The 27,180-nt window shown below is 37.4% G+C and overlaps 1 protein-coding gene across 1 annotated transcript; it reads right to left on the bottom strand.

Moving 5' to 3' along the window:
* Window positions 1-583: 583 nt before the first annotated feature.
* Window positions 584-26,351, bottom strand: NUS1 (NUS1 dehydrodolichyl diphosphate synthase subunit). The gene is made up of 5 exons (XM_063097285.1): window positions 25,846-26,351; window positions 12,016-12,135; window positions 10,956-11,105; window positions 6,340-6,439; window positions 584-3,293 (listed from the first exon to the last, which is right to left on the bottom strand). Exons 1-5 carry the CDS (start codon window positions 26,258-26,260, stop codon window positions 3,203-3,205), a joined length of 876 nt encoding a protein of 291 aa, XP_062953355.1. The 5' UTR covers window positions 26,261-26,351; the 3' UTR covers window positions 584-3,202.
* Window positions 26,352-27,180: the final 829 nt, after the last annotated feature.

Here is a 27,180-nt window from a genome sequence, read left to right as displayed (position 1 = left end):
GGTAAAGGCATTTCCTATTAACCAGAGTTAAAATGTGAACGCTGGTAAACTCAATTTTAGATGAAAACTGCACAAAGAGCCAAATGTCTTATAATTAAATCTTTAAGTTAAAAAGTGAATACTCTATGTAGCATAAGACAAACCATAGCGCTTACCTTTTAGTTTCCCGGTTTGGCAAGAACTATCAAATTCCTTTTTAAAAGAGTACACATGTACATTTTCAATTTGGCAATTCCATATTCAGTGAAAATCAATTCAGATTTTAATTACTGTGGAATTTTGACAATTCTAGCAATGACAAAGCTGAATTTTGCTGTTATCTATCAAAAAGCAAATAACATTATAAGATTTCAAATACGTTTAACCTGGTAAAAATGAGAATACGATTCAGTCAAGAACATACCAAATAGCAATGCTGTCTGGTCATACTATTGCTATCTAGTTAGATGAGTTTCTCTTTAAATTTTTGTAGGCCCTAAATGTTCAGAATAAATATAGCATTCACATAATACTATATAGCCCATGAAAAGAGTATATTCTTTTATTGGTTTTTATTTGTACATGGCAAGTTTCAACTTTCAATAATAAAATTCAATAAATTTGATTCCTTAATAATAAAAACTTGATTTACACATTATTTACATGTTGCCAAAGTCTACAGCCATACAAAACATCACAAGGATTTGACTCCATGCATGGTACCATCACACAGGAGGGAGCTAATCAAGTAATATACATTCAAAGATTAAACTGTAGATCTGCACAGTGTATTTGGCACTCTTCATTAATATTATAACACCTTCCTCTCAGGTATTCTTAAGCCTTAGTAGCAACATACCAAAATTTGCTATTCACATTAAAACCAGCATTTAAACCTTATAACAGTAATCAATTAGTCTTAAACAAAACACAAGAATAGGGAATAGAATTCAAACCCTCCGACTTCTTCCTATGTTCCAAGCTGCCATCATAAAGTAGGCTTAATATGGTAATTTTTCCATTGTGAGGAGTGTCAAGAAGAAAAACTTTAAAGACAATATCCTTCAATACACATAAAGACACACACTTTCCTTTAAAATTATCAGTTCTTCTTGGGAGTGCAAAGGGAGCTCTGGTGATGCATAATTTGTGGTGATTTAGGCAGGAATTATAGAATGACCAATGCCATTCAAGTTGTGGAGATTGTACTAGCAATTGAGCTCATGTAGAGAAGGTTCTGGAATGCCTATATCTGAATTCACAATACTTAGTAACTTGTGTAAATCTCTTCTTAGCACTTCAACAGACTCAGTCACAGACTCTAGATTTACTTTGATGTGTACACTGTTATAAAATAGAAGGAGAAAATAAAAGTACAAAAACTCAAATTTATTAAACCTTTAGTGACTTGGGCTATATATCCCAATGGGTAATTTATTTGACTAACTTCATTTTATCAAATATTAAATCCCTTCACTTCAATTGGGCCCATTAGATCTAATTCATTAAAGCTATATATATGCTCTAGAATGTTTATAAAAGATTAACATTTATCATGTTTATAAAAGGCATAAATTCAGTCTTAAACTAAGGCAAGAAAAAGCCTCAATAGGACACGGATCACAGTACAGGGAAACAGAAATCAGAAATTCTCTGATAAAGTTTAGATAGCTTCACACAAAACTTTTTGTAATAAATTAAGACTTAAAAAGTCTTATAATGTACAAAGGACTATGATGTGCAAAGTAATGTCACTGGACCAAAATTTAGTTTAATCATTTTTATTTCAAGTATATTTTAAAAACCATAAATGGGGTTTTATAATCCAAAGTCAAAACACTTATTCTTCATAGCTTCAGAATTTGACAAGCAATTCCAGACCATGCTTTCCAAATCTAGTATTCTTTACTATTTTTCAGACTTCTGAGATCTAGTATTTAAACTACTCCATTCTAAATGTACAATTTTAGATAACTATTGTACACTTGTTGATAAGAGTTTTCTGAAAACAGTCCATCAAATATAAAGAATAGTTTCTGTCCAAGGATCAGCAACGAGGGAATACTAAACACCTATGAAGAAATCATTATTCATTAAAAAAAATAACAGAACCAGTGCTATTCTCAGTCATAAAATGGAACATGAAAAGCTAATTTTAAATATTTTTGTAGACTTTGGTAATACTTTATTCCCTACACAGGTCTCAGTCCTACTTAAAGACCTTTTATGCAAGGTCACCATCAGGATTCCTTGAGTAAAAATCCTGATTATTAACATGGCCCTAAATGTGCTATTCCAAAGAGGAACAGGTTATTTTTGAGGAAAAGAGCTGCCCTGGTAACTTTCCTCAAATGTTTATCTTAAATAAAAATCGTTAATGAAAATATTTTTTAAACCACCTTTGGATACTATATAACATACGGCTCACCAAACAAAAAGGAAATCAAAACTTTCTTTCCTTTTTTAGGAAATTTTCTGCCTTTACTTTTAAGATTACAACTTATTTATCTTTTTTTGTTTTTTTGACTGCCTAATTCAATATTCAAATTTTTTAAATTCTTCATTTCAATGTAGTAAGAGTTCTTTTTCAAATGATCCTTATAACCCAGAATACAGACACAAGAGCAACACTCTCAAGTCACACTGTTTGACTACAATAAAGAGATGAAAATGGACGGATATTTGAAAATAGGTATTCCCTCTGCTCTGAAGGTGAGCAAGCTTTTAACACACGAGCAACACAGAACTCCCAAGCTCCGTCAAACTCAGAATGCTTCCATTTAATAACATACTATTCTTAAAAAGTAAAGTTTGGTCACTAGGAAAGAATGAACAAAAATGATTCCCCTCCATGCAAACAACCACCAAAACAGCTCTAATCACCCCCTCTTCTCCCCACAAAAACAGGGAAGTAGTTGGGGCTGAAGACTTTAAGTCTTAAATCTCAGCTCCTAAAACATGGCTGCTATTTGCTCAAAGTTGCAGGTCTCTGTATTTCCTTCTCCAATACTTCCCCCATTTATAAGTTTATTTCCATACATACAACATGTGCACACACACACACTCACATTCACCCTCAAGTAAGACACTTTTTTGTATTTGTTGATAAATTATGAGAATATGAACTAGGTGTGTACAGGGTTCATAGGTGCTTTGTAAACATCAGAGTCACTTGGGTCCTTTTCTCCAAAAGCCTGAAATCAAATTATCCAAGCAGGGATCACTACTTTCCCACACGCTGTTCACAGGCTGCATATTGACGAAGGGCAGAGAAAAAGTCCTCATAACTGATGTTTAGGTAGGAAGGCAAAGAGCTGAAAAGAAAGCACAGGCAGAAAACAGCAGTTAGATGATACACTGTAATTTGGTAGGGGAAACCAGAGGACAATGACCAAAAGAAGTTAAGGACAGAAGAAAGTAAATTATAAGCAAAATATGACAAATCATTTCTACTAAAAGACTGTTAAACTCACTATGAAACAGTTCAAGTAAAAATTAATCTGCCCTTCTTTCCACAAGAAGAGAAAAGCAACTTGTAGTGAGTTAGAGATACATAATCTGTTTAAAGCATAAGCCTAAGTGAATGCAAAGGTGGAGATCTGCGTATAAAGGATCTCATTCAAATCCCCTTAGGAACTCCTCTTGGTCAGAGTGAAGACAGCACTATGTGGACAGTTTATGAGCCAGGCTTCACACTGAGCAGAGGGGCACAGCATCCCCAAGTGATGATATACTGGAGCCATGTGGTGAGCAAGCAATAAATGAACATTTATCTCCACCATTTCCAACTGCTCAAGGGGCAATTACAGTGTGAAGACAAGCACTTTAAAGACAGAGTGAAGACACATTTTAAATACTTAAAATAATTTTCAATAATTAACATGAAAAAAAAAAAAGCTTCTAACTTATACAACTTTATAATGAGGCTTAGAAGTTCCAAACAGTATCAGAGCCAAACACTGTGCCAGAGTACAAGAGTCACCGCCCCACCCCCCAAAAAAGGATTGAATAAACCTACCATGAAGAACTGCTGCCTGTCCCTGAGGTTCTCTTTAGCTATGCTTTCCTTTATCCTTCCTGACTGCCAGATATGCTGAAACAAGTCATCCACTTCCCTCCAATTCCTTGTCATCTCTTAATAATCTCTGTTATCAATCTTATGTCTTATTCACTCTACTGAGATGATTTCCTCAAAAAACACATTTAATGACATTCTTCTTCCTAAAGCTTGCTTCAGAGTCCTCAAGCTTCCCATTTTCCTAAGTCTTCCTCATTTTACCCTCTTTATCAACAGCCTCATCTCCTATCACTCTCCAAGAAGCACTATTCCATGAGTGCCACTACTCCTCAGAGCTTCAGAAACTGTCTTGCTATTTCCCAGTCTGTTCTGCTAGGGCCCTGCCATTGATTCCAAAATGATTTAAGACATTTTTCCTGCCACCATGGTGCTCAGCCTGGTGGAGTGTAGACAAATATTGAACCAGCATCAATATAATGTGACAGATGTATATACACAGGTCAATGGGAGAGCCTGTTATGTGCTACGTATCTGATGTCTACTATCAACTCCACATAAAAATGTCCATTTTACAAATATAGAGAAGTTTAAACAACTTTCTAAAGTCATATTATTGAACTGCACAGCCAAGATTCAAGATCCATCTGTTTTAAAACATATTCTTCTCTCCAAACCACTCCCAGTGTCACAAGGTATCAATGCTGCCAATCTTGAAGCCCACATGAAAGGCATCTTAAATGATTTGGAAAACCCCTAGAGAAAAACAGGTAAGAGAAACATATGTCCACCACAAGAAATCCAGAGTTTGGAGATCTGAGTTCTAATTCCACTTTGTTACAAGCTTGAAAAATTCTCTTCCTCATTTTCCTCACCTATAAATGTGGAGGTAGAACCAGATAATTTATAGTCCTTTTCAATTCTAACATGCTATGTGTTCTCTTCTGCCTCTTTGACACTTTTTGTCTTTCCTGTCCCCAAACTTGGAGAATTTCTTAAAGGACCCTTCCGACACTTTGGAGAGACCCTCTATTTTCATAGTTTCAACTATTTCCTAGATACTCATGATTCCCAAATATACATCATTAGCACTGATTTCTCACCCAAGCACCAATTCTACATCTTCTTCTGTACTCCTGTTTCCATCTAAATAGAGTATGGCCTCAAAATAATCTACATCTTCCCTCTGAAAATCAATACTCCCTTAACTGTCTGGTTTCCCCTCTATAACATCATAATTCACCCACTCATTTAGTCTTTAAAACTTAGGAGTTATTTCATTTCTTTTCTAATTTTTAACAGTTAGTAAAGTGCTAGGCCTGTAATAATAGTTGGTAAATACTGCTCATGACAGAATTTGTAGTATTTTCCTTCTAAGATCCAGAATTTAAATATATTTTAAGGCTACTAAGTCTCCTCCGTATTCTACATCAGGGGTCAGCAAATACAGCCCATGAACATGATACTTGTTTTTGTAAATAAAGTTTTATCAGAACACAGTCGCACCCATTTGTTTACATATTATCTATGGTTGTTTAGCTATACTAGCTGAGTTGGATAGCTGCAATAGAGAGGAGTAGTTTCAAGAAACTGTGTGGCCTTCAAAGCCTAAAATATTTATTATCTGGCCCTTTACAGGAAAAAGTTCGCCAAACCCTGTCCTAAATAAGTAATTTCATTCCTTTCACTGTATTCTCCCCTGAATTATAGTTATGGCCTCTTCACTTGTCTTTTTACCTCACTCTTTTGCAAATCCAAACCACTCTAGTACATAATTGCCAAGCAAATCTTCCAAAGTCACCATTCCCACATTATCCTTAGGCTCAACAGTTTCCTACTGCCTATCTACTGTTACACACATTCCTTATATTGGCATTTAAAGCCTTCCAAACTTCAACTATTTGATTTCATACTACTGCCTAATACCGACTCCCTGCTCTGGTATGACTATTTCTTTAAAACGAACCCCAGCCTTTCTTTTTTTTTCCATCTCAGCCCCTATACTTCCTGACTTTTCTCTAAATACAAAAATTCTACTCATTTTATATACCCTAGATCAAGTCATACCTTTTCTGTAGCCCCAACCACTATGGCCCACAGACATATCTCTCACTCCTGATCTCCTAAGATAATTAGTGTCAATGCCAAACATCTAGAAAACCATATACTCTTCTATATCTAACTCATTTATGTATATCTTTATTTTACCACTGATACTATGAAATACCTGAGGTAAAGGATCCAGTATTATAATTCTTTGGGAATTCTCACCAGATCTATATAGTACTGGGCTCAAGAAACACTTGCTGAATTGAAACAAAGTCAGTACACTATTAATTACTTACACAATCTCAGTCAATCTGATGTGCCAGGGAAGAAAGCCTAATGTGCTGTCCACAGGACCAAACTTCAATACTAAATCAGGATCAGGGATGCCATGTGAACCTTGGAAATAAAGAAATACAAAAAATTTAATATGTTCTGCTTACCAAAAAAAAAAAAGAACAAGGGCAAAATCTGTTAATCAAATTGGCTTCTTATGCTTTAAGTATATGTTCTCCTCAGAAGCTTTATCTGTATGTTTCCATGCTCCCCACACTACTCCCCAACATATACTTTAATATCAATGTTCATTTCAAATATGGAAGTTTTCTCCAAAGTCCATTTAACTGGATTAGTTACCTGATAAGGAGGGATAACCCAACTCCCACCCTAAAATCAACACGTATCCTCCAAATCTCATCTATCTTTCAAGACTCAACTTAGAACACATGTTCTCTTCGCATCCTGGGAAAGACACTGCTTGAACGGCACAATTGCTGATTCTGGCCACAGAATCAAATAACTTCAGGGAATAAAAAACAATTGAAAAAGTCTCTACTCTCCTTCCCTCCCCCATTTCCCCCATTTTAAAGCTAGGGACCCAGCAAGTCCAACTCCTGGATATAGAATACAAATGCTTTCAGTGTTCCTCAGAGACCGAGCAACCTTAGAGAGGAAAAGTAGACCGTATAACTGCCCCCAAAAAGGCATGACCATTTTTAATCTGTTTTATGAACTGATTTCTATAGGAGACCTGGCTTGGGAGAAAAAGGGATAAGGATGTTTCAACTGCTTTAAAAAAATTGAAGAGTCACTGGCATAATGGAAAAGATGCTATAACCCAAAAGACCTAGGTTCTAACAGTTTCTAATATTCTATTTTGCCACTAACTTGCTTGTCACACGATCTCTCCACAGAGCTCAGTTCTTTAATTTGTCAAATAAGGAGACTGGATTAGGCAAGCCCATCAGCAGTAATATTGAAGAATTATTTCCCTAACAAAGTCCCTTTAAAAATTGGTAGAGTGAAGGGCTGGCCAGTTAGCTCACTTGGGAGAGCATGGTGCTCATAACACCAAGGTCAAGGGTTTGGATGTCCTTACTGGCCAGCTGCCATAAAAAATAAATAAATAAATAAAGTTGGCAGAGTGAACGGACTGGGCAGAAGAACATATATTCCTCTGCCACCTAAAAAGTAATTCTCTTCAGTAAAAAATGACAAGAAGGAACTCCTGACTAGTAATGATGTGAAGAGGGTGACAAACAGCATAAAACAAACCATTCGAGGGCACTAGATATTAACCAAAGGCAGACAATTATTCTTTGGGAAAAACAAAAACAAAAAAACAGCCAGAGCTTTAGGTAAGAATGACAAGAGTCTATGACCTTCTTGCCTGGGATTGCTCCCAACCCCAACACCTCTATCCTCAACGAATTGGAGAAAACTGTAGTTTTACCAGCACAGTGCTGATGGCAAAAACTAGATTTGCTGCTTGCTGCCAAAAAACATAAACTCAGCTTGAAACTAGAGGGTGTGAGCAGGAGAGAGAGAGAGCAACGTTTAAAATCGATGGTTTCCCAGCTAAAAGTGGGAAACTCAAAAGAAATGAATGAGGAAAACCCACAGCTTTACTAGCCTGAGGTTGCAGCCCAAATGAGAGCAAGTAGTACGGCGGCCAGAAATTTAACAGGGAGATCCTGGAAATAAGGGTTCAGATAAACTCTCACACATCCATGGCAAAAGCCAAGGAGACTTGAGAACTGGGAGCAATTTTGAATGCACACTCCAATACCACAGGAGATTACAGATGCCTTGTGTGTCTGAGCATAACCAGTGTGCAAATCATTGGCTGACCACTAAGCTAAGGAGACACAGAAAGCCAGACAAAAAAAATAAAATTAAAAAAACCCAAAAAACAAACTAAGCAGAGACAGCAATAGTCATCTTTATTTATAGACAACATGATCTTGTATTTAGAAAATCCTAAGTCTCTACAAAAAGAATTACTAAAACTATTACATGAATTTTAGCAACGTTGCCGGATAAAAAATCAGTATTAAACAATCCAAAAATAAGAAAAAAATATTCCATTAACAATAATATCAAAATGAATAAAATATGTAGGAATAAATTTAACAAAAGAAGTACAAACTCAATGCACTGACATTACAAAACATTGTTGTGAGAAAAATTAAGACCCAAATAAATGGAGAGACATGCTATGTATGCTCATGGATTGAAAGAATCAATACTGTTTATATGTCAGTTTTCCCCAAATGGAGCTACAGATTCACTCAATCCATATCAAAATCCCAGCAGAGTTTTTCTGGAAATGAAAAGCTGATCCTACAATTTATGTGAAAATGCAAAGAAGCCTGAATAGTCAAAACAACATTGAAAAAGAAAATCAAAGGTGAAGGACTTACACTACCTGTACTTGCTTACTATACAGTAAACTACAGTAATCAAGACAGTTTGTCTTTATAAGGTCAGGCATATAGACCAATGGAACAGAACAGAAAGCCTAGAAATAAACTCACAGATTTATGGTCAATTGATTTTCACAGTAATTCAAGGGAGAAAAAGACAGTCATCTCAACAAATAGTGATAAAAGAAAAAACTACCATCCTCTACCTCAACACCGTTGACAAAAGTCAAAATGAATTATAGACCTAAATGTAATAGCTAAAGCTAAAACTTCAAGAAGAAAAGACAGGAGAAAAAAATTGTGACTTTGGGTTAGGCAAAGATCTCTCAGAAATGACACCAAATGAATGATCCATAAATTGGGTTTCATAAAAAAATACAAGACATTAAAAGAAGCCATTAAGAAATCAAAAAAGTAAGCCGTGGACAGGGAGAAAGTACTTGCAAATCATACATCTTATCACTGATAAAAGACTTGTACCCAAAATATATAAAGACCTCTTAAAACATGATCGTAAGACAAACAACCCATTAAAAACAGGCAAAATAGTTGAACAGACACTTCACCAAAGATACGCATGACAAATCAGCACATGAAAAATACTCGTTAGTCATTAGGAAAATGTGAATTAAAACAACGAAATGCTATTACACACCCAAACCTGACAATACCATGTCTTGGCAAGGATGTAGAGAAACTAGAACCCTCTTCATTGCTGGTATAGATGTAAAACATACAGCCTATTTGGCTGTAAACAGATGTTAAATGTACAGCAGTTTGGCAGTTTCTTAAAGTTAAACATTCACTCACTACATGACATAGCAATTCCACTATTAGGTATCTACACAAGAGGAAGGAAAACATATCCACACACAGACTTGTATGTGAATGGTCACAGCAGCCTTATTCGAAAACTGAAATGTACATCAACTGATGAATGGATAAATAAAATGTGATATATCTGTAAAACAGAATACTACTAACCAATAAAAACTAATAAATTATTAATGCATTCAAGATGGATGAACCTCAGAAATATTATGCTGAGTAACCATAAAAGACTGTGCATTGTGTGATTCCTTTTATATAAAATATCTAGAAAAGACAATAGTTGGAAAGTAGATCAGTGGATGCCTGGTTTGGGTGGCAGGAGTGGGGACTGAATGCAGTCACAAGGGAACTTTGGGGATGATGGTATTCAGAGTGTTTGCTTCTGTCAGATTAATGAGTTAACCTAAGGACTGTGTACATTCTCTTTAATCTTGAGTCTACAATCCCTGAAGGCAGCACTTGAACTCAACACCTTAGTACTTTTTCATTGGCTACCTTAAGGCCACCTTTGGGCCCCACGCCAACTTCATAAATTACTCTCTAGTTGGGGCCAACACGGTCCAGAAAACTGGCAACATGTTAGTAACCTCTGACCAGAAAGCCCCCAGTTATTTACTACTCATTGACCTTGAATGTAGTTAGGCAATGAGAGGAGAGAATACAAGAGTAGGATAATAATTGAGTAGTTAATGAAAGTAAGCAGTTAGTGAGACCAATAGGTAATGGATACTCTATGTGAATGAATGAAAAGTATGAATATTTGAAATATGAAATAGGGCTATAGATGTTATCAATGGACATGAATTTTTTAGAGATTGCCTTTCTTCAAAAGGATCAAGGATAATGCTAGTGAGCAGAAGGACCATAAAGTTAAGGCAAAAATTTCCTAGAGCAACTCTAGAGAAAATAAGCAAACCAAAGCCTTTTATAAATAGCTGAAGAAAAAAATAAAATGTTATATTTGATATAAGACAAACACAGTGGTATATTTGGTATAGTATGACAGAAGGAATACTAAGAAGGAATAGGTTATGTTCTTGGGATTGTCTCCTAAAAACCTATTGAGTTCAAACTTGATAGAAAATTCAAACTAAAAAAAGGGAGGAGAGGGAAAGGAAGACTGGCAAGCAGAAGTCCTATTTGCAAGAATATTCATCACTGCAAAAAAAAATCCTCAGAAGTCCTCACCTTTACCATTAAGTCCTCAGGCAAGTAAGTTGACTACAAATTTCATTACCTCAAAACCATTTTCAAACTTGGGACTTTAAATTTTAAAAATATAACAAAAAAACCAGGCTTTATAGTGTGAAAGGAATGAAAACACTTTCATACTGTATCCTTGTGGTACAAAACTGAAAACATATATACATATGACTTACTAAGTAAACTGTTTAACATATCTACATCCAATTCTGTGGATCTCTTTTGCTGCTGGGCTACTAACTGGCAAAAGTCCTGAGCAGCTCTCACAATATCTGCTTTTCCATCTTCTGGGGACAGCACCTTCACTGCCAAATGGCAATTTAAAACTAGAGGGAAAAATACAAGATATTTAGAAAGACACCCTCTTCCAGATGTATTTCAAAATCAGTTTTAAGAAATATTAAGTTCAAACTAAAATAAAGGTACCTTTCTTATACAAAACAAGAATTGTTTAAGCCCTTCAACTTTAATATCAAACCATATTTAGCTATTCTCCTCTGAAGGGACCCATGCACCCAAAATACATTTATACATATATTTACATACCACCTTCTTTTCAAATGACCTTGTATTGTGACTAAATCCTCGAAAAATATTGGAATTTTAAGTATTGGCTAGCTAACAATTTTTACTCATCTAAAATTCCATCTACAATCATAGTACATTTATCAGTAACATAAAAGAAAAAAGTGAAGATTGGAGAAAAAATTATGTCTCAATGGAATATGCACTGTCTATAGCACACACATCTTATCAAATTCTGATTCTATGGGAGCTACTTTACAACAGATAGGTTTCTAGGAAACATAACAATGCAAGATTCTTATCTACGGACATGCAAATTCTTTCTTGTCTGGTAAATGTTCAATTATCTTCCCTCTCACCCATAAAAAAACGGTTTTGCGTCTATTTACATATTCATTTCAATATTACTGAACGATAAATATGTCATTCTTTGGGTTCACTGGTGAACCAGTTATAAAATCTGCCTGGTTAAATAAAATCTTTACCACATGTTCACTTTTCAATATCTGAGAATCATTATTTTATCTTTTTCTGGAAATTATCTTTTAACAAGATGAAGAGGGAAGAGTAAATCTCATAACTGAAGATGTTGACAATAAAAGCTATAATAGAGCAAAGTGAATGAGTAAATGACCGAGTGACAGAATTTGTCTTGAAACACAAAACACACATCTTCATATGTTACATGTTCAATTTTACACTCACGCTTACCTTGATCATCATTACTATTTGCAAACTCTGGTGAGTATTTGGAACAATCTAGGCCAAGAAGCTCCTGCTGCTGTTTTAAAATTTCATCCATCAATCTGGAATTATTTCTTTTGAAAATTCCTTAAAAAGAAAAAAACACAAAAAAACAAGTAAATCACAACTAGGCCAATTTACCCTCTTCAATGATTAATGGATGCTCATTGTGAAAAGAACATAGATCTAGAACTGAACAAATTCCAAATAAAGCAGCAAAGGAAAACACAAACAATAAAATTTTGTTAATACAAGAGTCTGATTAAGGTTAAGGTCAAAAAGAGGACAGGGATAACTACTCAAAAAAAAAAGCCCCTTTTCTTTACATTCTATCTCTAATTAAGATATCAGTATCTAACCAGTCACCCAGGCATACTCTCAACTCTCTAGCATTATAACCACCCCCAAATACCCTATTAATGAGCTAAAAAAGCCCATTTGTCCATTGCCTGCACTGTTCCAAGCCATTGCCTTCTTTATGATATTACAACCACCTTCTAATGGGTCTTCCTGCCCCTTCTAACAAGTATCACTAGATTAACTACCAGATTAATCTTCTTTGGATACAAATTCAATCCTGGCACATTCCAACCTCAGTATTTTCAATGGCTCCTAAAATGCCTAGTGTATTAAGAATAAACTGCTCAGCTCAATATTAAAATTCCAGCCCATGTTTCCAAGCCGGGTGGATGGAAGTAATTTATGTGTATGAAATAAATGAACCTTTCTATTTCTCTATAGCACTCTATCCCTAGAAAATTAGAATTGCCTTATGTTCCTCAAAAACACATGGAATGACTCCAACCTCCAAACTTTGTATTACCTTCCCAAGCCCACAGCTGTGAAATTCTCTTAATTCTTCACAGGCCAGCTGAAATGTCACCTACCCTCAAGAGGCCTTTCCTAATTCCCCAGCCAGATGTGCCTTATTCCTCCTCTGACTCACCCTCACTCCCCCCTCCACATATACACATTTTGTTCAAACCCCTTAATAAACTAGTATTCTAATTTTTATTATAATTATAGCTTAATCCCCCCCTACTGAACTGTATATAGTCTTACTTGTGAACTGGTGAACCTCTGTCTTACTCATCTCTTTTTCCCTAAGCACCTTCCACATAGCAGGAGTTCAGTGTTTATTTAATAAACTGAATTACCAGGGCACAAAGTGCCACTAACAACAAAACCTGAAGAAACAGATCACTGAATGGAATTTTTAAAAAAGATTCCAGGAACCTCTCACAATAAAAGATACTTCCTTATTGCACACAGGCAGAACTTCTGTTAAAAAGGAAGAGTATTATAGAGAGGCACTGTTACAAAGTATCTTTTATAAAGACTTTCATAAAATTATTATAAATAGAACCTTTGTCTCGACTGATTTGGATGAAGAGATGAAATTTAAAAGTACAGTTTCTGATAAGTGCTAAATGCAAAGATAAGACAGATTATGAGCAAGATGATACCCTAACACCTCACAGCTTGACCCCTCTCCATCCAGGAATCTGATTATACTCTATGGTACTTACCTTACTAACCCATAAACAATATTATCATTACAAGTGGATTAATGTGGCAGCCATTTCCAGCTTACAATTTCCTTCATGATTCACACATGTCTACTCACATGATACAAAAGAAACAAAATAAGATATGAGTGGCTTTGACTGAGATAGGCTAGGCAATTCTTCTAGTAATATCACAGAATATGTAGAGATTTCTTTTCCTCACATAATTCATCCTGTTTGTTTTCTAAAATCTAAATAAAAGCCAAAATGATGGGAAAAAATAATCACCAAAGTTATTTTATGTAAAAGGAAGCTGAGACCACATTCTTTTAGAAATAACTGACTAAAGGGAAAAACATTTAAAAATACTCAAATTTTCTGAGAAAACTGTATTTTACAGAATTATATAGTACTAAACTTCAAGAATTGTTTTCTCCTGTTCTTTTACAGATGAGGAAATAGGCCCCAGAAAAGTCAAGCAATTGTCCTTGACCAAGCACCTAAGAATTTGGCCTGAAATCCAGGTCTCCTGACTTCTAATTATTCAGATTCAGTAACTATTTCTAACTGATAAAAGAGCAAGGCTAAACTCACTTAACTATTAAATAAATTTTGAATTGCCCTCAAAAAAAGTTAAACTCTATTAAATAAATGAAACTGATCTTTTTACAAATGAGTAGTATCTTTCGAAAAAACTAAGACTAGAACTCTTTTTAAAAGGCTTTTAAGAAGATTTCATAGCACAGATACTTGAATTCTTTAAGAATCACCTGGGAATCTAAAATAAATTTTTGCAATAATGATTTAAAGAATTTTTACATAATATTTTGTTGCTCTATAACTATATCTCATGTACTTTCAATTTCCCAAATGTAAACTATTTGGAATATATGTAGAAAAGATATATAAAAGAGCTGCTTTTGAAAACACACACACACACAGACAAGAAAACCTTCAATTGCCATGAAAGAATAAAATATTATTCTAGAAAAACTGCACCTCGGATAGACTACAATGTTTTTGTTATTTCTTGATAAACATTTAGCTATGCACTCTGGAGGCCAAAGTTAGGCTTCTTTTTACATTCTAAGAAACATTTATTTTAAATTCTAGTATTAAGAACTATATAAGATGTTCAGAGTTTAGACAATAAGGGAATGTCCCCTAAACTATCATCATAACAAACTATTGGAATATCCCCAACCTTACCATCATAGCACAGCCATTTCCACTTTTCAATATTCCCTAATATTTGTCCACATGTATGTGTAATCCTGGTATATATGACTATGTAATTTCATATTCTGCTCTTTTCATTTGTATATCATGTATCCTTCCTTGGTGTTAATCCCATGATTATTTTAACAATTGCATTATTTTTTTAAAAATGGTCTTTGCTGATTTTGTTCAGTTCTTAAAATATAAAAATCAGTATTTCCCCACCTGTACTATTATGTGGAACACTCTATTGCATATTCTCTCAGCATTCAGGTTTCTCATCATATTCAAGGAAAAGAAAAGCTCTAGTATGAACATAAAAAATAAGTGGAAAGAGGGGTATTATACTAGTTTGAGATCAGAGATGTTGTCAGTGACCATAACATGAAGAGGCCTGTGGGCCTTGGTAATAAATATGGAAAGAATTCCAAGTACAATGAGAAGCTGCTGGAGGGTTTCAGTCAATTTGAATGATGTTGTCAAAAAAGATGACTTTGCTGGCAGGTGAAGAATGGATTATTGTCAGGCTTTAAAAACTAACACCACCTTAAGTGACATTACAAGTGGATTAATGTGGCAGCCTAAGACAGCGCCAGGAGGAAGTAGGGTGGGGGTGTCTGCGGGAACCTTGCCTTAGCCCTTATTGGCCACATACGCGCTTCCGCGCTCAAGGTTGCAATAGCTAGGCATTGAGACAGGATGCATGCTCTCTTGACCTTTAAGCTGATAAAATTATGTTCAAAACCTCCCTTCCCCATTTGCCTTTAAAAGCAAGTGCTTGTGTGATAATAAACGGAACTGCTCGACAGAACCCACCACGTCTGAGTGTCCTTTAACCAGGCTGTTTTTGGGGGGCCGGCGGCTGTGCTCACCTCTCTTCACGGCTCTCTTCCCCCCGTCTCCTTCCAAAGGGGACAGGAGGGAAAGAGGAATTCCGGGCCGTTCGCTCGCCCACCGAAAGGAACGAGGCAAAGGGCTGTTCGGGTCGGCCGGCAGCAGACCCGACAGATTATGGCCAGAATAGAACTCATACTTAAGTGGCTGCAATGGAGACTAAAACAAGTGGCAGACTTGCCATATATTCTAGAAGTAAGGCCAAGAAGGCCTATTGATAGATTACAGGTAAAACATGTTATAAGAGAAGACTCACATATATATATCTAAGTTTTTAGTTTGAGCAACAAAACGGAAGGTAGCGATATTTTCAGAGATGGGGGAAAACTGTAAGAAGGGCAGTTTTGGAGCGAAAGATTTAAGAGTACTGTTTTGGACATGTCAGGCATTTAAGATGCCTAAGAAAACAAAAGTAGAGATGTTAGATGTTAGGTAAGGAGCTGAACACAGAAGACTGGAATCACAGAAGAGATCAGGGCTGAAGATACAAATCTGTGTGTCAGCACACAGATGACATCTAAAGCAATCAGACTTGATAGATCATCTGGGACTTGGATCAGCAAACAACAGCTTCGGGAATACAGCCACATATTTACTTATGGCTGCTTTTTGGCTACCTTGGCCAAAAAGTTGGGTAATTGAGATAGAGTAAACAACAGAAAGACAGGGGCATAAATACACAGCTCAAAACTCTTAAGACACCACAAATTTAGAAGTGGAACACAGGAGAAGCCAGACATAAGGTTCAGCAGGAACAGGCAATGAGAAAGGAAGAAATCGAAGCATATGTGGTATCATAGAAGTCAGGAGCAGAAAATATTTCAAAGAAAGTAAAATTATATATGCCCAGTCTACCTATTAGATTATATACTGTATTCGGGGACCTTACTGGAGTCTTTTAAAATCTCTACTATATAAGTTAAGATGACTTTTTGGAATTACTTATAGCTTTCAATAGTTAGTCTACTCTTACACACAAGCATGTACACATAAACTATTACTGGGTAATAAAGCTATGATATACACACTTTTTTCATATTAAGTGAACCAAGTAACAATCTTATCTATATTCTTTAAATATTTATTCTTTTAAAATTTATCTGAAATGTATAATCAATTCTGTAAAATGAGACTTTTAAAACACGCATTTAATATATCTTCTTTTAAATCTAAAATTAAAATTTTTACTTTATTCATTTTCTTCTACAGAAACAGACTTTTAAGAAATATCTAACAGAAAGTATTTAGAAAAGCAAAGGAAGGGAGAAAAATGAGATAAACACTGAAATAATCTCTCATTATAAAACACCTCATTAGCTATGAAATTAAAGTAACACTTATTTATAAATAAATCTATTCTTCAAATTGGCCTAGGTTTTTTCTTTTTAAACTAGACACCTGAGCAAGTTACCTAGGGGTTATCCTCAATTAATTTCTCTAATAACCCAATTATAAAACTATTAGAGGACAACCTTGGAAGAATTATTTAAAATGAAAAAAAAATCTGTTAAGATTTTACATGACTGAAGTATCACAACAAAATAAACCATAAAAAAATAAATAAGCCATTAAACTATTTTATTTCAAGAGAGTCTCAGAATACCTCAGAGAACAACAAATTATACTGGAGACACCCGCAATCCTAGGCAGGAGCCAAGGATAGCCTCCTCCACCTGGAAGCAGGCAAAAGCAGAGCACACCCGGAATACTAGGCAGAAGCTGAGGGCAGCATCCCCTGCCCAGAAGCAGGCAAGGAGCATGCAGAAAACAGTATTTCTGCACGTGGCCCACAACAGCCATGGCTGAGCAAAAGTGTTTGACAGCATAGCAGTAGCCACATCCACTGTGCAGGCAGCCTGCTGGACACTCAATTGCACTGACATAAGGACAATCACCAGCAGAGATGGGAAAAAGAGGAAATCTCTCTCCTCAAAGCCTACTCCAGAGTAATAAAAGAATCAACTGCTCTACCAGATGACCAGACATCAATGTAGAGATACTAGAAATACAAAAATCAAAGAAAATATGACACCACGAAAAGAATGCAGTAATTCTCAAATACCTGACATAATAGAGCAGGAAACCCTTGAAATGACTGAAAAGGAATCCCAAGCAAGAATCTTAAGGAAATCCAAGCAAGAATCTTAAGAAAACTCAATTAGATATGAGAAGATTCAGTTAGACAACATAATGAAATGAGGAAAAAAATCCAGGATATGAAGCAGGAAATTTACAAAGAGATTAATACCTTAACAAAGAAGGTAGCAGAACTCATGGAACTAAAAGATTCACTCAACAAAATAAAAAACACAACCAAGAGCTTAAACAGCAGGCTAGAACAAGCAGAAGAAAGAATTTCTGATCTTGAAGATAATCTTTTCGAAATAACCCAGGCAGACAAAAAAAAAAGAAAAAAAAGGAAAAAAGAATTTTAAAAAATGAAGAAAACCAAAGCGAGCTCAAATGTTTGAGCTTAACTGCATAAACATTCAAACAACAGGTGTTGCAGAAGCAGGCGGAGAAAGGTAAAGGCATGGAAAACCTATTCAATGAAATATCAGAAATCTTCCCAGGTATAGGGGAGACACGGACATTCAGATCCAAGAGGCTCAAATCTCCAAACAGATTCAAGCCAAAAAGATCCTCTCCAAGACACATTATAGTTAAACTGGTAAAGCTCAAAGACAAAAAAAGAATCTTAAAAGAAGCAAGAGAAAAGCATCGAGTCACCTATAAGGAAGCACCTATCAGACTAACGGCAGACTTTTCAACAGAAACTCTACAGGCCAGAAGAAAATGGGATGATATAACCGAAAGGCTAAAAGAAAAAAACCTGCCAGCCAAGAATACTGTATCCAACAAGGCTATACTTCAGAAATGAGGGAGAAACACTGTATTTTTCCAGACAAACAAAAACTGCAGGAATTCACTACTACACAGACCAGCCCTGCAAGAAATCCTCAAGAGAGTCATGCATATGGAATCTGAAAAACAATAATTATTCATCTTACTAGCTATAGTTCTGCTCAAACTCTCTGTTTTTTTATAAGTCAGTCTTGGTAGGTAGCATGTTTCTAGTAGTTTATTCATTTCATCTAGATGATCTAATTTGTTGACCAACAATTATTCATAGTATTCTCTTATAATCCTTTTGATTTCTGTAAGTTTGGTTGTAATGACCCCTTTCATTTCTGATTTTAGTTATTTGAGTTTTCTCTTTTTTCCTAGTTTATCTAGGCAAAGGTTTGTCAATTTTGTGGATCTCATGAGAGTACCAACTTTTGGTTTCACTGATTTTCTCTATTTTTTTTTCTCTTTTCTATTTCTTTTATCTATGCTCTCATTTGTATTATTTACTTCCTGTGCTAGGTCTGGGCTTAGTTTGCTTTTCATTTTCTAGTTTCTTAAGGTACAAAGGTGATTGTTGATTTGAGATCTTCACTTTTTATTAATGTATGCATTTACATTAAATAAATTTCTCTTTTAGCAAAAAAAAAAAAAAAAAAGAGAGAAGAAAAAATCTGGGCTGGCCAGTTAGCCCACTTAGTTAGAGCATGGTGCTGGTAACACCAAAGTCAAGGGTTCAGATCTCTGCACCAACCAGCTGCCAATAAATAAATAAAAAGAAAAATTGTGATGCTCAGCCAGAGTGAGGCAGAGCTGAGTTGGAATCCTGCCTGAGATGCCAGCATATTTGTGAACCTCAGCGTATGTGTGACCCTCAACATATCCCTTGATCCCTGCGAACTACAGTTGCTATGGTATCTACTTCGTGGAACTATGCTGAGAATGAGGTAAAATTCGTGTTTAAAAAAAAAAAAAAAAAAAAAAAAAAAAAAAATATATATATATATATATATATATAAATGACAACACATGAGACACATGAGAGAGCTCTTGCCATTTTTGCCATATGATACCCTGCATTGCCACAGGACTCTGTACAGAGGCCCCACCAAGAAGAGCCTCACCAGATGTGTCCTCTGGACCTTGAACTTCCTGGCTTCCAAAACTGTAAGAAATCAATTTTGTCTCTTTATGAAAAAATAAATAAATAAAGCCTGGATGGGAAGAAAAGAAAAACCAGAGGCAGATAACATGCAGCAGTCCTAATAAAAATCTAAATGTGAAAAAAAAAATTGTTAATAAAGCAAACATTATTTTAAAAAAATAATAATGTGAAGATACAAAGGAAGAATGCCATGTGAAGATGGAGGCAAAGATTGGAGTTATGCAGTTGCAAGACAAGGAATAGCAAAGATTTCCGGAAACACTGGAGCTAGAAAGAGGCAAGAAAGAATTCTCTCCTAGAACCTTCAGAGGGAGCATGGCCCAGCTTTCACCTTGACTTCAGACTTCTAGCCTCCAGAATTATGAGAGATAAATTTCTGTTGTTTGGGGTAAAAACAACGACAACAACAAATTACATTGGAATTAGCACACTGTAGAAAGGGAACAGATATATACATAACAGTGGCAAAGTATGACGGAATGAGTGCCAGGACTTAAGTCCCAGCTCTTCAGAATAAGAGATGTGAAAAATGAACAAGCCATGTGGGCTTTCTCAGCCTCTGACTACACATTTTAAAAATGAGAACATCTTCACAGACTCTGCTCAGCTGAAAAAGTAATAGTTCAATAAAGATCAGGAGCTCGATAAAATTAAAATTTAGTTGATTAAAAAAGTGTGTCCTATGATTCAAAGGATGAAGGTTTATGCTAGTGGTATAAAGAAAATCCTATTTGCATTTAAGTATCATTTACAAATAACTTCTATCACCTGTAGATAAGTACCTCTTTACCAAGGCTTTAAGATGACGCAATATAATCACGAATAGTACTAAAAGTAACTATTGTGATCACATTCTCTTACCAGTGGTAATTAATATAACATAATGTTTAAGTACAAACGCTTTGGAATAAAATGTGGTTCAGATTCTAGATCTGCTCCTTACTAGAAATAGGTCTTGACTTTTTAATTCTCAGTTTCTTGATATGTAAATCTGCTAAAGATTTAATGCACTTTTGTAGAGTACCTAGTACGGAGTAAGAACTCAAGGAAGGAAAATTATTATTATTAAGATACTACAGTTAAATAGAAGGGTACTCAGAGAATGAAGTCATTTCAAAAGTTAACAAAAGCAGGATATAGCTTTTCAAAGACAGAATAAGACTGGGGATTGAATAGTTGAGAGAGGCTACCCAGGAGGTAAGTTAGGATGAATTTACAAAAATCGATGATAGCCTTTTGACAGGTAGCTAGCCCTTTGCCAAAAAAGAAGAGGACATTCCAGGATGCTAAGATAAATGTGAAATTCTGTACAAGAAGTGAACTACACAAAGGCGAATTTTAGGAATAGAACGTTCCCTCACATGAGTTTTCACATGAAGACAAGCACTGCAGGTTGTACTGTTCAACATATCAAAGGTAATCACATTTATATTTGGGATTTCAATACTTCTGGCCTCTCTGTATATCAAAATAATAATATTACTTAATAAAATCATATTTCCCAACAGCATCTGTGTACATGTATGAATAAGTAAACTAAGGCAAATGTTCGTTTTCATTCATTACTTTAAGGTTTCTGGGTATGAGTGTTGGAAAATAGAAACTGCAACTCAGTTCTTATGCTTATCTAGAGGAAATGCAGCCCCACCTTAAAATTCAAGGAATACATATTGACTACCCATTACATGCCTAACACCAAGCTATACTCTGTAAGAGAAGCAAAAATGGGAAGGATAGATAGCATCTGTGGAGTTTATACTCTAGTATAAATCATATAAAACTCACCAAGCATACAAAGTTCATGCAGGACATGACACATGACCCAAGAAGTGTGTGGCTTTGCCTGATAGAAGTGCACCATGGAACTGCTCAAGGTCTCCAAGGACAAATGGGCCTCAAGTTCATCAAGAAAAGGATACACATTCGCACCAAGAAGCAAGAGGAGCTGAGCGATGTCTTGGCCACCAGGAGAAAAACAGCTGCCAAGACGTACCGAGCCCCCTCTCCCCTCTGTGCAGAACAAAACCTTTGCAGAAAAAAAGTAAGAGTTGCCGAGGTTCCACTCCCCTAATTCTGTCTGATCAGTAAGTGTGTGGAATCTGTATTTCTTATGAGCATCCCCCAATGACTCATTCATAGGATACAAACTTGGTTTTGAAAAATACTGGCACATAGCAAGGTTCCCAGCATGACACAATACAGCCAGGCAATAAGAGGTTCCATCACTGAAGATAACAATACACATGAAAACAACTTGGAGTTAGGTGTATTTCAATAAGACACAGGCAAGTATAACATCCCTAAGACTGTAACATCAAAAACCACTTAAGTCAAAGTCATGCCCCAAACCCTGGTTTTTGTACCATCGCAGTTATGCTAATTTCTTAAATTTTAATCATGTAAACAAAAGCGCCAAATCTCCTTACTAGATTCTGAGCTCAAAAAAATTCCTTATCACTGAGAAAACTGCAGTTTCTGATAAATGAAAGAATTAACAGCAGAAATTATTATATTCAAGAAATACTGCAGGTAAATGAAAAATAAAAATATCAGTTTGCTGACAGAGTCAGCACCACGCTCACCCAGTGAGCAACCGGCCATCCCTATATGGGATCCGAACCCGTGGCCTCGGTGTTATCAGCACCGCACTCTCCCGAGTGAGCCACGGGCCAGCCCATGCTGACAGAGTCAAATCAAGGTAAATATCAGTAGATTTTTTAGTCTAAGGATTAAATATAATCTAGATCCAACCATAATCAGCATGAATACTTATTTACAGATTTTTGGGTGATGGGGTGTAGGGCAGGGAAAAATGTAATGTAGCTTGTCTCCAAAATAGCTGTCGTCAATCTCCCCACACCCCTCCACCTTTCCACGCAAACTATTTCCCATTGAGAGGTAAAGTCTACTTCTCCACTTTCTTGATTTGGGGCAGATGTGTGACGTCTCTGAACAAGAGAAGATAGCAAAAACAACACTGCATGATTTCCTAAGCTAGATCACAGGAAGCCTTGCTAAGCCTTTGGCTAAGTCTCTGGGAATACCTGCTAGAGGAACTGAGCTACTTGGTAAGAAGTCTGATTACCCAGACGCCACTATTAAATAAGGATGCCCATGCTAGCCATGACCTCCAGACCATATGAAGATAGAGATGACCAACCTGCCCTCATCTATTCCAGCCATCACAAAGCAGGCACTAGACACATGACAAGAAACCTTTATGTTCCAGATGCTATTTGACTCCAACCTATGAGTGACCCAAAGGAAAGACTGCCCAACTGAATTGGGCCAACACATAAATTATTGTATTACAAAACGATGCCTTGGGTAGATTTCTACAAAGCAAAAGATAACCAGAACAGTTTCCAAGCCTTTAACCTCATTTCCCAACTATCCATTATATAAACTTACCTGTTACATTCATTGTTCCCAATATTCAATGCTATCGTTCAAGCTAGTCTAATAGAAATGCTACCATTGGGCAATTCTCCATTCATGCACACAGAGAACACTGTACTGTTCACGCAAATCCAAATTCTACCTATTTTTGTTAGGTCCAGCTCAAGTGTTACTTCCCTTCCTTACTAGGGACATATGGAGGTAAACCTGCTCCTCATAAAATTTTCCCTTTTTCTCTCACATAAAGTCTCCTTAGCTTATGTTAATTTTTAGTAGACATTCTACTTGAGTGTAAATTCCTTAAGAGGCACCATTTCTTGTACTTTGTATCCCAGTGCTCTATACCACAGTAGGTACTCAATAAATGTGGCATTTATGAGTATGTTCATAGCATTTTTTAGTAAGTTAAATATCTATATAGAAATAAGTGTAAAAAGAAATTTATTGGAAAAAAACTGAATAAAGTTAGGTATCTATAAGTATTTTCCCTGAAAAAAGGCCAACATTTCTCACATACCCACATGGTTTGCTCTCTCACCTCTTTTCAGGTCTATACTCAAAGGTCACTGAGGCTTTCCTTTAAAACTGCACCCCTTCCTACACCATTGACTTTGCTCCCATCAACCTTCCCTCCTTTATTTTTCTTCATTGCACTTACTATACCACATACTTTACCCATTTATATTATTTGTCAGACTCCCATTAAAATCTAAGTTTCGTGAGCACAGAAATTTTTGTCCGTTTTGTTCACTTCTTCCTGGAAGAGTACCAACTGTCACCTGTTGTATGAATGAATGAATCAAAAACAAGGCTGGGTAAATTGAAGATCTCTCATTTCAAGCAATGAAATTATCCCTTATCTCTTAAAAAAAGAAAGAAAGAAACTGCTTTTATAATAAGAGTAAGATCATCTAAATTCATGCATTGAAAATGCTACTTTCAGTTCTCAGTCAAAACTTGGTTTGGCTTGACTTCCTCTTCATTACCAATCATTTTTCTTTTATCAAATATGACAAGGGATATTTCTAAATCACATCAGCAATTCAATAACAAGAATTGACAGAACAAGGAAGTGTGGCAATATTTATACTCTATGCTAGTAGACACAGTCACCAAGTCAAACAATTTAGCTATACATTTCCCTTCCCTGCTGGAAGGTACTTGCTTTAAAAGAATCACCTGGATATAAGTTTATTACCACATTGCTTAATATCTTTAATTTCCATTTCTGCTTCAGTTAATTTTTTCCCCAACAATATTGGTTGCACTGGTTTAGGCAAGGAATGTGTCACCTCCTAACAGTCTCATGATTTCTACTGGTTTGCTAAGTTTTTTAGCAAGTTCCATAAAATGTCAGTCCCTGAATATATTAAACTCTATCCTACAGGTCAAACCATCATTTGAGGATGACAGGCTACTGAGTCATGATATTCCTTGCTGGCTGGAAGGAAGATGATAGGGAAGTCAAAGATTACTCTTACCCTGTAAGAGTTACTGTCTGACCTAGACCTATCCTTTCTGACAAAACCCTGCACTTAAATTTACATATCTGACAAAGATTTAAAGGTAAAATCAAGTTATAGCTTCTCTAGAGCATACTGGTAATTTAAGTAATTGAAAAGAAAATAAAACATTCATTTTCTTTCCTTCATACCAATACTTCTAAATCATTCTTATCACCACATCTTTACCTTTAAGGAAATTCCAAAGTTTTCAGGATTTGATTGAAACCCAAACCTAACATTTAGAGCCTTCCTCAACTTGATCTCCCACCTATTTTTCTATGTCCTGTTTAAATCCCATCTCCTCTACATGAAATTCAAGTTCCTCCATTCAGAATTTCTCTCCTCCCTTCAGAATTTCTCTCCTCCCTTCTCATACTACATTATTCCCAACACTTACCAACCATACCACCTATGTGATTATGTGCCTACCTCCCCACGAAGTTGAGAGTCCGTGGAATTAAGTGTAAGATTCCAAGAGATATGCCTAGCACAATGCTTCAGGCTAGCAGCTACCCAGTGAGTGTTGAATTTTTGTACTTAAGTTCCCTACAGTGAAATGCATTCCCTCAATCAAAACCTATGGGAGAACAATTCTATCAACTACTGGGCCGGCCACTGAGGATCAAGGGTCACACACCATCCCAGCCTTCCAATAACAGAAGAGGATCATTTGCCTTTCTGCCTATCCAATCTCTCTCATACTTTTCATAAACCCAGTTCAAATGCGCCTTGGCCCAAACCGCTACCATTCGCAGTATCTAACACACAGCCCATTCAAAAATCCTCCACAGTGTGACTCCAACTTAAGAAGAGTGCCTTGAACCTCTCTGAAGAAACACCGTGGTGTTAGCCAAAGATGGTGAAAAAGCACAAACTGGCTAAAATTTCAATTGCCACATTACTACCTTTGTGACCTTGGGCAAATCAGTTAATGTTTGTTAACCTCACTCAACTCCTTCTTTTGTGAAATAAGGGAATACAAACACCACCTACCTTACTGGGGTATTAAAAAGAATAAAAACTCTTTTTTAAACGTTAAAAAGCGACTGAATCAAATCCAGGGACTTAGAAGGTGTTCAATAAGGCTGATTTCCCTTCCTCGAAAGCAACAGCACCGTGACCTGCACATAGGGCCGCGGGGACGCCGGACCTCGCCGAGTTCAAAGGGCGGCAGTGTGCTGCGCGCGCGGGACACACCTGCCAGATGTGCGGTCGTCGCGATAGGAGACACCTCCCAGCACGCCCCCAAAACAGGCCTCACCTTGATGGTCGTAGACGCTAATATAGGAGATGCCCACGGCCATACACCACACCACGAGGCTGGCGATGTCCGAGAAGCTGGGCTCCTGCTCCTCCTCCGTGATCACCAGGCCCATGTGCACAGGTAGCTTCGCTAGGGAACGGCCGTCCGCGCGCCAGCGAACCCGGGGGTGGGCGGCGACCGAGCCCGGCCCCCCGCGCGGGTGCCGGTGGTGACGGCGGTTCCTGCCGACAGCCGGGGGCTTGCGGAGCGTGAAGCCGAGCGGCGCTAGGACCGCAGCGGAGGCGGCACGACAGCAGCGCCGCCAGATCCAGTTCCAGGTGCCGAACCGAACGCGGAGCCAGGAGGTGAGCGTGCGGTGCAGGCAGAGCAGCGCATGCAGCACCCGCCACACCAGTTCGTACAGCCCCGTCATACTCTTGTGGCGCTCGGGCGACCTCCTCTCCCTCTCGTCCACAGCCCCGGCGCGACGGCCTTTTACCCGCCCGTGCGGCCCGCGCGGTCCATCGCTCCACGTCTCCCCGCCCCCAGACCCTTTCCCACCGCCAACACTTCACCTCGCCCCCGCCGCCATCTTCCTCCTCTCTTAGCAGCCCCGCCCCCACTAGTACATGGACAGTTCTGATTGGCCGGCGTGGAAGTCTGACGCGTCTTCTGGATCAGAGGATGTGGCCTAGCCGGTCCGGCAGGGGAAAGCACATGCCTGCGAATTAGGAGGGCCGGGGGCCGAGGGCGCCCCCTCGTAGTGTGGAGGGCGAGCAGCGGACGCCGCCAGCTGTTCGGCCTTTCCGAGCGGGACACAAGCAAGGCGCACCTGGTCAGTGATGGAATGGGCGGTTCCAAGGACCCGGCGTCCCTCGGATCCTGTTATACTGTCTATCTCCTTTCACGACCCTGATAGAAACGGTTTCCAAAGAGTAAAAGTGGCCTAAGTGGATTGGAAATTACAAATAGCAGAAAGATCCTAGGGTGAGAGGCAGCACTCAGCAAGTATTGATGCTGGGACTCAACCAGGGTCCCCAAAAGGAAAGGCTGGAGTGTGCTCCGTTAGAGGGAGTCCTGCTACTGTTCTTTGTTCAGCCTCCCAACAGAGGCTAGTTCGTCCCCGAATAGGAATAAGGATCTTCAGTAATGTTCCTGAAACACACCTCTACCCTCTGAACATTAATTATCCTTACTGGCTGTCCTTTGCTTAGTGCATGAAAGAGAGGCTCCACCGCCTGGCAGTCCAGTCACTTCATTCTATTATTCATTCAGTCAGCAAGGGATGCTCGACCACCAGCTATAAGTTAGGTTTACAGTAGGGAGGAAAATAGACATGGCGCCTCACCTCAG

The sequence above is a fragment of the Cynocephalus volans genome, chromosome 5, assembly GCF_027409185.1.
Source record: "Cynocephalus volans isolate mCynVol1 chromosome 5, mCynVol1.pri, whole genome shotgun sequence".
NCBI lineage: Eukaryota > Metazoa > Chordata > Mammalia > Dermoptera > Cynocephalidae > Cynocephalus > Cynocephalus volans.
The sequence above is the reverse complement of the archived record's forward strand: the minus strand, read 5'-3'. Positions and strand labels throughout refer to the sequence as shown.

What these genes read in the sequence shown, in the direction of transcription:
- NUS1 (XM_063097285.1), bottom strand. Translation starts at nt 26,260, where the DNA reads ATGACGGGGCTGTACGAACTGGTGTGGCGGGTGCTGCATGCGCTGCTC. An exon ending in TATGTTAAACAGTTTACTTA is followed by an intron (nt 6,440 to 10,955) that starts GTAAGTCATATG and finishes TTTATTTCCAAG; the next exon opens with GTTCACATGGCATCCCTGAT. An exon ending in ATCAGATTGACTGAGATTGT is followed by an intron (nt 3,294 to 6,339) that starts GTAAGTAATTAA and finishes CTTTCTTTTCAG; the next exon opens with CTCTTTGCCTTCCTACCTAA.